We start from the raw sequence: 15,728 nt of genomic DNA, 5'->3' as shown, positions 1-15,728 counted from the left end.
TGCTGGGAAAGGATCATAGAAAGGCCGGTGCAAAGACTAACGAAGAAAGCTAAAGAGTAGTAATGAACTAATTACTGTTTCACTGAAAACACCGTAGGTATTACGGCCATGATCCTTTTCTTTTATTTATTTATTTATTTATTTATTTATTTTTAGATTAGCACAGACATTGCCGATGGGATGGAAATATAATCGTTGAAGGATAAAATGATGGGATGAAATGATAAAAGCTTGCCAAATGCTGTCTGGATTAAAGTTAAACCGTGCACATCAGAGAATCGGAAGTGCTTCTTGTCTAGTAGTCTTGTCTCAATTAGGATGTGTTAGAACCAATAAAACTCAGTGAGACACCGGACTCTCTTTTATGGCGCAAGGCGCTAGCTAGGACTTTAGCGGGACCAGGAGCTGTGGTTAGACGTATAACGGGACACTGCAGGTAATCTTAGGGGTCTTCGAAAAGTGCAGTTACTAATCCACGTACAGGACTAACTACAGTCTAGTCGAGTTCCTATATCACAGGACTTTCTCCAGAGGATGTCGGAGTACCACCTGGACATCCATCAGTTCCGCGACCGTAATCTGCTATAATATACCTCACCACTAGAGACGGACACAATCGGTGTCACAAACTGGTTTTATTTCATATGAAACATAAAAGGCAGTTTGTTTTCATTTTAAATGTTTTTTTTTTTCCGTCTCTGTTGCTTATTATCTTCACAGGGAGATTGTTCTCATAAGGGTAAACGAACCCAAGGGTGCCAATACTTTAATCTCGGCGGACACAGGGAGAATGCCGAGCGCAGACCGCGTCAGATGACGTTAGAATAGAAGATCGCTACGATGCGCTTCCCTCTTGTTTACTGTCGCTGTGCGGAAGAGTCTCTTCATGCGTTTATATGTGTGTGGAGTTTTACAGACTGCAGCTTGAATCATCAGCGCTCGGGCTCACTCACCACGCTGCGGGTGAATTTCTCCAGAGACGTGCGCCGGCCCTGCTCACTTTCAGGCTGTTTAAAAGATACACACACACACACACACACACACACACCCTCAGAGGAAGTGTCAGACGCCAAACAAAAATTCTAGTCAAGAATTCTGCATCAGAATTCAGTGAATGTTTTGCCGTGACACGTTTCGGGTTCAGATTTCTTACACACCTTCTTTCTGGCGAGCAGGAGGTCCTGGTAAGCGCTGGATCGTAAGAACCGGGTGTAGCTGTCGCTCTTCATCAGCTTGTAGATGTGATCCTGAGAAAGAGAAAGATGAGGGATTGCAGGAAGAGTTACGATGTGTTCAGCGTTGATGGTAAAACATGTTTTCTGACCTCATTTCCATGTATGGATTCAAAGACACTCCCACATCCACATCTACGGTCTTAAAGTCACACCCACTCGAGTTGGTATCATTTCCATGTATGGATTCAAAGACACTCCCTCATCCACATCTACGGTCTTAAAGACACGCCCACTCAGAGTTGATCTCCTTTCCATGTATGGATTCAAAGACACACCCACATCCACATCTACGGTCTTAAAGACACACCCACTCGAGTTGATCTCCTTTCCATGTATGGATTCAAAGACACTCCCACATCCACATCTACGGTCTTAAAGACACACCCACTCGAGTTGATCTCCTTTCCATGTATGGATTCAAAGACACTCCCACATCCACATCTACGGTCTTAAAGACACGCCCACTCAGAGTTGATCTTTCCATGTATGGATTCAAAGACACTCCCACATCCACATCTACGGTCTTAAAGTCACACCCACTCGAGTTGGTATCATTTCCATGTATGGATTCAAAGACACTCCCACATCCACATCTACGGTCTTAAAGACACACCCACTCAGAGTTGATCTCCTTTCCATGTATGGATTCAAAGACACACCCACATCCACATCTACGGTCTTAAAGACACACCCACTCGAGTTGATCTCCTTTCCATGTATGGATTCAAAGACACACCCACATCCACATCTATGGTCTTAAAGACACGCCCACTCGAGTTGGTATCATTTCCATGTATGCATTCAGACACACCAGCATCCCGATGTATGCTCTTAAAGACGTACATCAGTGCCCTGCTATAGATTGCAGATTAACCAGACTACAAGGGCTCCCTCGTAACAAATTCACAATGGGGAAATAGCGAGAATGGGTGCCAGTACATTAATCTGATCAGGATAGCAGGGTAGATTACTAAAAATGAAATGAATGAACAAAAATAGACTGATTCCTGCGTAAAACAGGAAGTCGCGCGGAACGTTTTTCTCTTGCCTGTGCGTCCTCGAAGCTGTAGCGTCCGGGGTCTTTGAGATTCTGGCTGGTTCTCTCATAACTGTGCGAGTCCAGGTTTATGGAGCTCGGGGCTCCTTCAGCCAGAAACTCCTGCCAGATCTCCTGAGCCCGAGCGGGAACATCCTGCAGGGGGTGCCGCTTCAAATCCTGCACCGCCAACCAGAATCTGAGGAAAAGCAGCCAAAAACACTCAGGTTAGAGCAGGTCGCCAAAGTCTCGACTCACATCATTACCCTATTATTGTTTCATGCTCCACGGAAAAGAATTTCACTTGGACTAAGTGACGTGACTGATCAAATTTGTAGATTTGTCACGACTTCCATCAACTCTGTTAAACTAGAACACTGGAATTTGCATCTGTAACCAGTAGCGTAACTGCTTTGGCCGCGTCGATGTCTAAAAGGGCGGTCCTTCATATTATAGCGCAAACGTTTCTCGTCACGGAGAAAGCGTAAACATCGTTCTGAAGATTTCAGAAAAGTTACAGCTTTACCTCCAAAGTGCCGACGCCGGAGACTCCTTTCATAAGTGTTAAATAAACGCACTGCTCACAGAAAAATTCACGACAATATCGACAATTGCGTGTGTTTTTAAAAATCTGCTTACGCGGCACGTCCACCGTGAAGGAGCTGTCGCTATAGAAACGATAACGTATTAGCTACGCACTACTGTAAGAGCTGCTGTTATAGAAAACCAATCAACACCTTTTGACCAATCAGAATCCAGAATTCTTCAGAACACTTCGGTGTCCCAGTGTTACAATAAAACGAAAGGGGGCGGACATTAAAGGCACCAATAAACGGACAAAAACAGAAAAGGAAACCATGACGAATTGCATTTAATGAAATAAAATGCAATACAATGAGATGAAATTTGAAAATATATATATATATATATATATATATATATATATATATATATATATTTCTATGCCAATCAGGTTACATGTTAAAAAATAAATAAATAAATAAATAATTTCAAAGAGATGAACAAATAAATCTTTAAACATGACCTTAATGTGTTAGAGAGCTGTGTGATGAAACAGAGGGCTGGAACATTATGTGACACTGCCTGAGTGGTACTTTTTTCCATTAGAGCACTCATAAACCACAAGTTGCAGGGAGAACATTCGGTACTCAGGACTAACAGAGGAAGACCGGGGGGCGGGGGGGGGGGGGGGTGTTGATATGGGAGAGGCAAAATGTTCGCTTTCCTCCCTCTGTCCCCACATAACACTCGGCCGTATCTCGATCGATCTCACCCAGCTTGCAATATCGAAGCATTTTAGGCTATTAAGGAGCCCCAGGTAGAGCCAGAGAGTCGAGAGTCCATATCACATCCACTCCGCTCACGGTTTCATAAGTGGCCGAGGCCTGTGTGAGACAGCGCCCCCCGAAGCGATTCGATTCAGACGAGGAGATAGCGCCAGATAGGAGAGAAGCGTGAATAGACCCAGGAACAGTTTTATCTCTTTCGCAGTCGCCTCGAGGTTCCGCTGACCTCCACGTTATCTGGAGAGCGCACTTCAGGGGCTTCCTGTCCCAGACTGACCTCACACAGAGACACCCACTGGTCCACTCTGACTCATTAACGATCCTCCATCACCAGCGGCTTGAATTTTGGACATGGATATTTGAAATGCACATTTTCGCCCCTGTTTTGAACTCGCTAAGGGAAAGATTTACCTTTAAAAAAAAACATTTCATCTAACAATTAGGGCTTGCAATTTTGAGAGTTTGAGAACTCTTAATGCTCAAAATATCAAAAGTGAACATCTCAAAAATACAGACTGTGTGTAAATTTATATGAATTAGGCCAAAAGTATGGCGTATTTGGGATTCGTGCGGAAAAGTAGGCGCTTTCAAGTAGGTCAAATAGATGAGGTTTTTACGTTCTACTCCAATAGCACGTTTTCTACAGTGATGTCACGCTAACTATTTAGGTAACATTCTAGCTAACGCTAGCTTGCTAGCAATCGTTAACAGCTAACAACCAAAGGAAGCTGCGTAATAGGAATGCAGCTATTTCCATAAAAGATAAAAAAAAAACCCAACTTTTGATGCTCTTACCTCATTACAGTTACAACGTGAAGGGTACAGTATGTTACATGTCAGAGAAAAGTGGAGTGAAAATGGTAGATATGAACCGTAACGACTCTTTTCGTGTTCTGTTTTGACTCTACAACTCTTCACTTCACTCTGACTGCTCTGGAAGCGACTACAGTGGTGCTGGAAAGTTTGTGAACCCTTTAGAATATTCTGTGTATCTGCAGAAATATGATCGAAAACATCGAGAGGTTTTCATACAAGTCCTAAAAGCAGATGAAGAGAACCAAATTAAACAAACGAGACAAAAATGTTATACCTGGTCATTTATTGATTAAGGGAAATGATCCAGTGTTACATAGCTGTGAGCGGCAAAAGTATGTGAACCTCTAGGATTAGCAGTTCATTTGAAGGTTAAATTAGAGCAGGTGTTTTCACTCAGTGGGATGATGATGATCAGGTGTGAGTGAGCGCCATGTTTTATTTAAAGAACAGGGATCTATTGAAGTCTGATCTTCACAAGTGGAAGATCCACAAATGGAGGAAATTCGAGAATAAGAGACTCAAGAAATTCAAGACCCTCCCCAGGAGTGGAGACCAACAAAGATCACTCCAAGAGCGAGACGTGTAATAGTCCACGAGGTCACAGAGGAACCCAGGGGAACTTCAAGTAAAGTCCTCGCTCACATCGGCTGATGATGTTCATGAGTCCACCATCAGGAGAACACTGAACAACAACGGTGTGCATGGCAGGACTGCAAGGAGAAAAACACTGATCTCCAAAAACAACATTGCTGCGCTTCTGCAGTTTGATAAAGATCACGTGGACAAACCAGAAGGCTATTGAAAAATGTTTTGTGAACAGATGACCAAAATAGAACTTTTTGGTTTAAATGAGAAGCGTGATGTTTGGAGAAAGGAAAACACTGCATTCCAGCATAAGAACCTTCTCCCATCTGTGAAACATGGTGGTGGTAGTGTCAGGGTTTGGACCGGTTTTGCTGCATCTGGACCAGGACGACTCACCATCACTGATGGAACAATGAATTCTGAATGATAGCAGCGAATTCTGAAGGGAAATATCAGGACATCTGTCCATGATCTGAATCTGAAGAGAAAGCGGGTCATGCAGCAAGACAGCGACTGTAATCACACACGAGTCGTTCTACTAAAGAACGCTTAAAGAAGAATAAAGTGAATGTTTTGGAACGGCCGAGTCAACGTCCTGACCTTAATCCAGTAGAAATGTTGTGGAAGAACCTGAAGTGAGCAGTTCATGTGAGGAAACCCACCAACACCCCAGAGTTGAAGCTGTTCTGTACTGAGGAACGGGATAAAACTCCTCCGAGCCGACGTGCAGGACTGATCAACACTTACCCCAAACGTTTATCTGCAGTTATTACTGCACAAGGAGGTCACACCACATACCGAAATCAAACGTTCACACACTTTTACCCTCACAGATACGTAATACTGGATCATTTCCCTCAATAAATAAATGACCAAGTGTAATATTTTTGTCTCATTTGTTTAATTGGTTTCTTTATCTACTTTTAGGACTCGTGTAAAAATCTGATGACATTTTAGTTCACATTTATGCAGAAATGTGTTTTGTACTTGCACTGTACTTTTCCCCGTGTGAACATTTGAGATGCTCAATGCATATGTGGCCTAATTTACATACATTTACCAAAATTTAGAATTCATCGATTTTTTATTTTTTTTTTTTTTTTTAGGGTTCTGATTTTTCTCCAAACTGGAACCCATCGTTTTGAATGATACACTTTTAAAGCCAAACGATATTCAAATACACCACAGCGGGAAAAATCCTTTTATTTAATGTAAGGTTCAGTTGATCAGTGGGAGGGAAGGAGGAAAGACAGAAGAAAAGATAAAAGGTAATCTCACCTCAGGTTCTCTGAACTGAACTCGGACTCCAGGAACTTGAGGAACTGGTCACGGCCGACTGGATCCTTCAGAGCCTCATCCAAAGAAAAGCCCCATTTCCGAACCCTCTGCTGGCTTGGGTCTTTGCTGAGAGACGGATGAACAGAATAAAAAGTAAGAGAGAGGAAGAACGTATGTCTACTTCGCATAAACGCCCATCACCGAGCCTAATTTTAACCTGTAATGAATCACTCTGAATAAATCATCGCAGCAGCGATTATACGCTTCGGGGGAAAATGAATTTCTACATAATTTACCAGGAGCGTGTCACAGATGACCAATCGGAGCAATATTTAAAGGATATTAGGATTAACACCCAGACTATCTGTGGAGACATGCTATTCATTTCAACTCCAACTTTCTCATCATCTTGTAGGTTACCTTATCGAAACTGATCCGATCCTGAAGCCTTATAAAGTGTTGTGGAGGTGAAAGAATCAAACCTGGCCTCCATGTCCCAGAAAGTGGTGTCATCGCTGATCCAGGGGTTGGAGGGCTCCAGGGGAGACACGAACGGGTCGTACTCCAGGTACTGCTCAGTGTAGCTCATCAGCCTGCCGGAGGAAAGCTTCATATCAGAACGACGTGCTCAGAATCTAACGCCGGATTCACTCTGCGTGCTGAGAATCCCTCTTTGATAGGACAGAAAAGATGTCAACGCGCGGGGCAATTAAAAGTTCGAGCGTGTGCAGGTGCAGTAATAATACCGGCGTATTGGTCACGTGGTTCTCTTCCCTCTCGCACCGGCTTTCACATTACAGCACTGACACTGGAACCGACGCCCATACGGACATCGACCAGGCCAAAGCGTCCCATTTCTCACAGCCCGGTGTTGTGGATTAGAACCATCTACAGCTGACTTCACCCAAATATCAAGCAAATACTAACTGCTGTGAAAAAGTATTCGCCCCCGTCCTGATTTCTTCTAGATCTCACGCTAAATTGTTTCAGAAATTAAAACAAGATCTAAAGATTAACCCAAGGCGACCTGAGAAAACACAAAATACAGTTTTTAAATGATAACGTTATTGATCGAAGCGGAAAGAAGTTCTCCAATACCGACCGGGCCTGTGTGAAAATGTATTTGCTCCCCGTAGTTGCAAATTCGACAAATCTACGAAACTGCATTGATAACGGGGTTCAGCTGGACTAGACGCACCCAGGTCTGATTACTGCCAACCCTGTTCAATCACATCTACACTTAAAGAGACCTTTCTCAACAGCAGGAAGTTGGTTAAAAGGTCTTACGGAGTAACACACTACGCCAAAGTTGAAAGAAATTCCAGAAATGATGAGGAAGAAGGTGATTGAAATACGTCAGTCTGGGAAGGGTGACAAAGCTATTTCAGAGGCTCTGGGACTCCAAAGAACCACAGCGAGAGCCGCTACCTCCAAATGGAAAAACTCTGCACAGTAGTGAACCTTCCCAGACGTGACCGACCTTCCACAATTCCTCCGAATCATCCAGGAAGTCACAAAAGAGCCAAGGACAACATCTAAAGAACTACAGGACTCTCTCGCATCAATAAAGATCACTGTTCATGACTCCACTAGATGAATCTGTCCACCTGTCTGTCTGTCTGTCTGTCTGTCCGCCTGTCTGTCAGGCCAGTGAGTGTACAGTTTACAGCATTAGTGTCTAAATCTTACATTAAAATGACGAGGATATTGCAGAACAAATCTTAAAAACGGATCGATATTAATCAGGAAAAAATTCAAAAATGATGGAAAGACGATACAAAAGGAGAAGGAATGAAAAGGAAGCGAGAAGTGCGTGTGACCGTGTGACATCACTGAGGGATAATTAAGCCTAATTTATGAAGGACAGATGCAGGTGATGGAGGGATGAAGAACGGTGAGGTAGAGAAGACGAGTGCTGTGGGAAATGCAGATCATGAAAAAGCGCAGCAGACTTTAAGGAGTAAATGTACTGATTAACGGACAGAAGCACAACGAGCTCTGACGTGTTTCCTCGGCGTGCGTGAGGGCTACGTAGCGACTGCTCGCCTCTTAGAAAGAAAGACGTATTTTTATATATTTTTCACTCACGTTTCTGCCACTTTGGACATTTTCATACAGTGTCTGTCCAGCTGAGTGTTCAGGAATAAAATCTGCAGGAAGTGGGAAGATGTTACGCTTTCATCATTACTGTGTTTTCATTTTAATACATGAAGTATCTCTCTCTCACACTCTCGCACACACACACACACACACACACACACACACACCTCCTTCTCGACGTCCTCCTTAGTGTCCTTCCTGCTTTGCTGCAAATGTGTGTGTACAGGACTCTGTGTCTGTGTGTCTTCTGCCACACCATACACTGACTACACACACACACACACACACACACACACACACAAACACACACGCACGCAGATATGACGGCAGTTTCACTCCACTGCAACTCAATAAAAGCAGATTTATTAATGAGAATTTTTTGTTATTTTTATGCACCAACACTCTCTCACAAAAGCTCTCTCTCTCACACACACACACACACACACACTTTACCTTCTTGACTCGTTGTGGGTTTTTCATGCGGCGACACTTCCTGATGTCCATTTCCGTGGTATTGACACAGCCTGGCTGAGGGTCACATGATCAATATTTCATTTCTCACTTTTTTCTCTTTTTTCACACTCGAACTCCCCATGTTCCCCATGTTCTCAGTGTTCCCCGTGTTCTACTCGTTCTCTGTGTTCCCCGTGTTCCCCGTGTTCCCCATACTCTCAGTGTTCCCCATGTTCACTGTGTTCTCTGTGTTCCCCGTGTTCTCTGTGTAGCCCATACTCTCAGTGTTCCCCATGTTCTTCATGTTCCCTATGCTCTCCATGTTCTCTGTGTTCCCCATAATCTGCTTGTTCCCCATACTCTACTTTGTTCCCCATTTTCTCTATGCTGCCTGTGTTCCCCATGTTCTCTGTGTTCCCCATGTTTTCTATGTTCCCCATATTCTCTGTGATCCCCATACTTTCCTTGTTCCCCATGTTCTCCGTGTTCCCCATGATCTCTGTGATCCCCATGTTCTCCGTGTTCCCCATGATCTCTGTGATCCCCATGTTCTCCGTGTTCCCCATGATCTCTGTGATCCCCATGTTCTCTATGTTCCCCATGTTCTCCGTGTTCCCCATGTTCTCTGTGATCCCCATGTTCTCCGTGTTCCCCATGATCTCTGTGATCCCCATACTCTCCTTGTTCCCCATGTTCTCCGTGTTCCCTATGTTCTCTGTGTTCCCCATGTTCTCCGTGTTCCCCATGATCTCTGTGATCCCCATACTCTCCTTGTTCCCCATGTTCTCTATGTTCCCTATGTTCTCTGTGTTCTCTGTGTTCCCCATGTTCTCTGTGTTCCCCATACTCTCCTTGTTCCCCATGTTCTCTATGTTCCCTATGTTCTCTGTGTTCTCTGTGTTCCCCATGTTCTCTGTGTTCCCCATACTCTCCTTGTTCCCCATGTTCTCTATGTTCCCTATGTTCTCTGTGTTCTCTGTGTTCCCCATGTTCTCTCTGTTCCCCATACTCTCCTTGTTCCCCATGTTCTCTATGTTCCCTATGTTCTCTGTGTTCCCCATGTTCTCTCTGTTCCCCATACTCTCCTTGTTCCCCATGTTCTCTATGTTCCCTATGTTCTCTGTGTTCTCTGTGTTCCCCATGTTCTCTGTGTTCCCCATACTCTCCTTGTTCCCCATGTTCTCTATGTTCCCTATGTTCTCTGTGTTCTCTGTGTTCCCCATGTTCTCTCTGTTCCCCATACTCTCCTTGTTCCCCATGTTCTCTATGTTCCCTATGTTCTCTGTGTTCCCCATGTTCTCTCTGTTCCCCATACTCTCCTTGTTCCCCATGTTCTCTATGTTCCCTATGTTCTCTGTGTTCCCCGTCTTCCCCATGTTTTGTGCTCCCAGTGTTCTGTGGTCCCCATACTTTCCTTGTTGCCCTTGTTCTCTATGTTCCCCATGTTCTTCACGTTCCCTGTGTTCCCAGTGTTCTCTGTGTTCCCCATACTCTCTGTGTTCTTTGTGTTCCCCATGTTCCCACATGACAATAACACATGTACCAGGATCTGTGTGAGCTGAACTGAAGGACTTGTATTAATCACTCCTACTGTCGCTATCGATCAGGAAATCCATAATCTACACACACCACTGGCCTGTGTACGTCCCAGAACGCTCGCTCCTGACTGTCCAGGATCTTCCTCTCCGTCTTATCCTTCTTCCGGTCAATCCTAAAACACCAGAGAGGAAAACATGTGAAAACGCCACACACTCACAATTACAGTGAGGAGGCGTGTAGAGAAACGCGTCTACCAAGAGCACAACCTGAGCAGGACAGTACGACTGGATGATCTGAGAGAAACATCAGAGTGAGGATGATCAATCATGTAAATATGATGTCATGTGAGCTCATGTCATTGACCTAGACACTGCTGTTTACAGAAGGTTGTCATCTACTCGTACTTGTTTTCCCAGATCAAAACAGACAAGTGTAGACCTAAAATTCAGTACGTCAGCCCATATTCTAAAACAGCATACTCAGAGTGTAGAGATGGTCCACTGAAATAGAAAGAAATGCCATGGAAGTAAAAGTCGGATACGGACTGAACAGATGATACACGGATTAAATACGGGATCACACGCCTGCTAACAGTGACGTGGTTAAACATTAACACTTCACCTCCTCCCCATGGTAACACCGCATGGTGCTTAAACCCCTCAGCCGCAACGTTTATTCATTTATTTTTTCAGTTTGAGCACGGTGAAGAGGAGCACAGCTGGAACAATAAGCTGGGAATGAAGCGCTGAGGAAAATCCCTGCATGAGAAAGCCTGTCAATGCACGACTTCATCATCATCATCATCATCATCATCCTCATCAACCTCATCATTATCATCATCATCCTCACCCTCATCATCCTCACCATTATCATCATCCTCATAATCATCCTCCTCCTCATCATCATCATCCTCCTCACCATTAACATCCTCCTCATCATTATTATCATCATCCTCACCATTAACATCATCATCATAATCATCTTTCTCCTCCTCCTCATCATCATCATCCTCACCATTAACATCCTCCTCCTCCTCCTCCTCATCATCATCAACCCCATCATTATCATCATCCTCATCATCCTCACCATTATCATCATCCTCATCATCATAATCATCCTCCTCCTCCTCATCATCATCATTATCATCATCCTCACCATTAACATCCTCCTCCTCCTCCTCCTCATCATCATCATCCTCCTCATCATCATCAACCTCATCATTATTATCATCATCCTCACCATTAACATCCTCCTCCTCCTCATCATCATCCTCCTCATCATTATTATCATCATCCTCACCATTAACATCCTCCTCCTCATCATCATCATCATCCTCCTCCTCATCATCATCCTCCTCCTCCTCATCCTCATCATCCTCACCATTAACATCCTCCTCCTCATCATCATCATCATCCTCCTCCTCATCATCATGCTCCTCCTCCTCCTCATCATCATCCTCACCATTAACATCCTCCTCCTCATCATCATCATCATCCTCATCATCATAATCATCCTCCTCCTCATCATCATCTTCATCATTATTATCATCATCCTCATCATTAACATCCTCCTCCTCCTCATCATCATCCTCCTCCTCCTCCTCCTCATCATCCTCATCATTATCATCATCCTCACCATTATCATCATCCTCATCATCATAATCATCCTCCTCCTCCTCCTCATCATCATCATCATCATCATCATCAACAACCTCATCATCATCATAATCATCCTCCTCCTCCTTCTCCTCATCATCATTACCATCATCCTCCTCCTTATAATCATCCTCCTCCTCATCATCATTTTCCTCCTCCTCATTATCATCATAATCATCCTCCTCCTCCTCCTCATCCTCATAATCTTCACCATCATCCCCCTCCTCATCAATCTCATCATCATCATCCTCATCATCATCCCCCTCTTCATCAATCTCATCATCCTCACCATCATCCCCCTCTTCATCAACCTCATCATTCTCACCATTATCATCATCCTCATCATAATCCTCCTCCTCCTCCTCCTCAACCTCATCATTATCATCATCACCCACACCATTATCATCGTCATCACCATCATCCTCCTCTACCTCATCTTAATCATCCTCATATTCATCCTCCACCTCCTCATCCTGCTCATCACATTCATCATCCTCCCCTTCATCCTCATCATAATCATCATCCTCATTCATCATCACCACCTTCATGCTCACATTCATCCTCACCATCCTCATCCTCATCATCATCACCTTCATCCTCATATTCTTCATCATCATCATCATCGTACTCATCTTCGTCCTCTTCTTCGTCATCCTCCTCCTCATCCACTCGTCTGAGAGTGGAGTGAATTCATTTCCATTCCTAACACTTCACTCTTACGTAACTGACATTTCAGACACAATCACACCGTGTCCTGCGCTGCTGGTGTTTTACTGTCCTGACTCGGCTCTACACTGTACAGGAGGCGTGTTTTTATTTTCTGAAGAAACGATGCTGTGTATTAAATGAAAGAGGAACTGAAACTGTTGATCAGATCTTCTACACTCACACGATCACCTCATCTCTCTGAATTCCACAAACGACAATAACAATAACACTCATACACACACTGCACACAACAGGCCTGCATGTTTACTCACTACACATGTGTGTGTGTGTGTGTGTGTGTGTGTGCGTGTGTGCATGGAGAGACAGCTCAGGTTTGAAAGGGAAAGTCAACACCTATGAGTTAATAAGGTTCACACCGTTGCCCTGACGACTGCACTTACTTAACCTGAGCCTCAGCCTGCATGAAGATGAACTCCCACTTCCTGGAGAACGCTCGCTGCAACCTCGCCAGGTTCTCCTGAGGAACAGGGAACGAAAAGGACAGGAAAGAAAAAAAAGGACATTAGGAAATACAAACAAGAAGTAAAGAAATAAAGAGGAAAACAACAAAAAGTAAGAAAGTGGGAAATAAAAAGAAGAAAAGAGAAAGAAATCAATGAAGAAAGGAAGGAAGGAGGATAAACAAATAAACCAACAAGGTAAGACCGACAGGAAGAAAAGAAAAACAAATAAAGGAAAAAGGAAGGAAGACAAAAAAAAAAAAGAAATAAAGAAACACAAGGGAAGGAATAAAGAAAGAAAATAAGAAAGGAAATGGAAAAAAGAAGAGAAGGGAAAGAAAGGAAGAACAAATAAATAAGGATAAATAAGGAACAAAAACAAACAAACAAAGAGGAAGGGAAAAAAAAAGTAAAGAAGAGAGAACCAAAGGAAAAAAATAAGTAAAGAATGGGGAAAGAAAATGAAGAAAGAGAAAGAAAGAAAGCAATGAAGGAACGAAGTAAGGAAGGAAGGAAAAATAAATAAATAAATAAGAAAGAAAGAAGGAAAGAAAGGAGCAACAAAGAATACAGAAATTCAATTTAATTAAAAAAAGGATAGAAGCAAGGAAGGAAGACATCATGGAAGAAAAGAAAAAGAAAAGAACAAAACAAGGAGAAAAAACAGAAAGAAAGAAATTAAGAAAAGGAAGAAAAAGTATGTAATATAGAAGATATAGTGATGATGTTACATCTATAGAGCGATATGATTGGTCGAGCTGGACGAAAGTGATGTGATTGGTCGAGCTGGATGTGTTTGTGCTTTATTCAGTGGGATTAGTGTTTAGGATGTTAGTGCATTTCCGTGAGCTGCGAGTCTCGCAGTGATGAGCTGTGCTGTCGTGGGGCCTCGTCTCTATCGATCAGTCAGTCCTGTCTCTGCTGCAGGAACACCTCTCTGTGTTTCCTCTCTGGAGAGAGGGAGCGACAGAGACAGACAAACAGGCAGACAGACAGAGAGAGAGAGAGAGGGTGTGTGTGTGTGTGTGTGTGTGTGTGTGGTGCTCACAGCTTCATAGTCTGCTAGCTCCAGTCGAGTTTTGTTCTGCATCGTCCTCTTACACAGATAAATGGCTGCAGGAGAAGATAAAAGAGTAGAGAGCAAGAGAGAGAGAGAGAGAGAGAGAGAGAGAGAGAGAGAGAGAGAGCATGAATCTTACTTTCACACCTGAGTAAATCCCACTTCACTATCCTTTTACACATGTAACACACACACACCTGCATGTACATGTGCCCACACACAGAACAAGCTAGCCGCTAGCTGGATTTGTTATCTGATTGAAAAAAGGAAGGGTGGGAGGAACATAAAAAAGAGGAAAAAAAGGGAAAGTAACAAAGGAAGGAAAGCAAGAAAACAGGAAGGAAGGAAAGAGAAGGAGAAAAAAACAAAAAAAAAAGAAAAGAAAAAGGAAAGAAATAAAACAACTGAGAACGTAAACAAAGGAAGGAAGGACGGAAGGAAGGAAAATGTAGAAAGAAAGAAAGAAAAATATTGGTTATATCCCTAAGCCCTATGAACATTGCTTAAGTAGTGTTATCACATATTAAATAAAACTACATTAAAGGAATTATGTAAATGTTCTCCTTCTGAAGTGAGAGTGATCAGAGTGAGGAGAGTGATCAGAGTGATGAGTGAGTGATGAGTGAGTGATGAGAGAGTGATGAGTGAGTGATGTGAGTGATGTGAAAGTGATGAGTGTGATGAGGGTGATGAGTGAGTGATGAGAGTGATGAGTGAGTGATGAGAGAGTGATGAGAGAGTGATGAGTGAGTGATGTGAGTGATGTGAAAGTGATGAGTGAGTGATGAGTGAGTGATGAGTGAGTGATGAGTGAGTGATGAGAGAGTGATGAGTGAGTGATGAGAGAGTGATGAGTGAGTGATGAGAGAGTGATGAGAGAGTGATGAGAGAGTGATGAGTGAGTGATGAGTGAGTGATGAGAGAGTGATGAGAGAGTGATGAGAGAGTGATGAGTGAGTGATGTGAGTGATGTGAAAGTGATGAGTGTGATGAGGGTGATGAGTGAGTGATGAGAGTGATGAGTGAGTGATGAGAGAGTGATGAGAGAGTGATGAGAGAGTGATGAGTGAGTGATGTGAGTGATGTGAAAGTGATGAGTGAGTGATGAGTGAGTGATGAGTGAGTGATGAGAGAGTGATGAGTGAGTGATGAGAGAGTGATGAGTGAGTGATGAGAGAGTGATGAGAGAGTGATGAGTGAGTGATGAGTGAGTGATGAGTGAGTGATGAGAGAGTGATGAGAGAGTGATGAGTGAGTGATGAGAGAGTGATGAGTGAGTGATGAGAGAGTGATGAGTGAGTGATGAGTGAGTGATGAGAGAGTGATGAGAGTGATGAGAGAGTGATGAGAGAGTGATGAGTGAGTGATGAGTGAGTGATGAGAGAGTGATGAGTGAGTGATGAGTGAGTGATGAGTGAGTGATGAGAGAGTGATGAGAGAGTGATGAGTGAGTGATGAGTGAGTGATGAGAGAGTGATGAGAGAGTGATGAGTGA

General features: G+C 43.4%; 1 protein-coding gene across 1 annotated transcript in view; it reads right to left on the bottom strand.

Annotated features, from left to right (window-relative positions):
• Positions 1–657: 657 nt before the first annotated feature.
• Positions 658–15,728, bottom strand: part of rgs6 (regulator of G protein signaling 6) — a 99,869-nt gene continuing 84,798 nt past the window's right edge. Inside the window, exons 6-16 of the mRNA XM_053613756.1 lie at positions 14,222–14,286; positions 13,114–13,190; positions 10,440–10,521; positions 8,811–8,885; positions 8,525–8,623; positions 8,346–8,407; positions 6,740–6,850; positions 6,258–6,383; positions 2,284–2,470; positions 1,158–1,247; positions 658–1,007 (exon numbers count right to left, since the gene is read on the bottom strand). Coding sequence (XP_053469731.1) covers positions 933–1,007; positions 1,158–1,247; positions 2,284–2,470; positions 6,258–6,383; positions 6,740–6,850; positions 8,346–8,407; positions 8,525–8,623; positions 8,811–8,885; positions 10,440–10,521; positions 13,114–13,190; positions 14,222–14,286 — 1,049 coding nt within the window. The 3' untranslated portion in view covers positions 658–932. The remainder of the gene's footprint in view (positions 1,008–1,157; positions 1,248–2,283; positions 2,471–6,257; positions 6,384–6,739; positions 6,851–8,345; positions 8,408–8,524; positions 8,624–8,810; positions 8,886–10,439; positions 10,522–13,113; positions 13,191–14,221; positions 14,287–15,728) is intronic.

Source organism: Ictalurus furcatus, chromosome 25 (assembly GCF_023375685.1).
Source record: "Ictalurus furcatus strain D&B chromosome 25, Billie_1.0, whole genome shotgun sequence".
In the NCBI taxonomy this organism is placed as follows: domain Eukaryota; kingdom Metazoa; phylum Chordata; class Actinopteri; order Siluriformes; family Ictaluridae; genus Ictalurus; species Ictalurus furcatus.
This window is presented reverse-complemented; position numbering and strand designations above follow the sequence as displayed.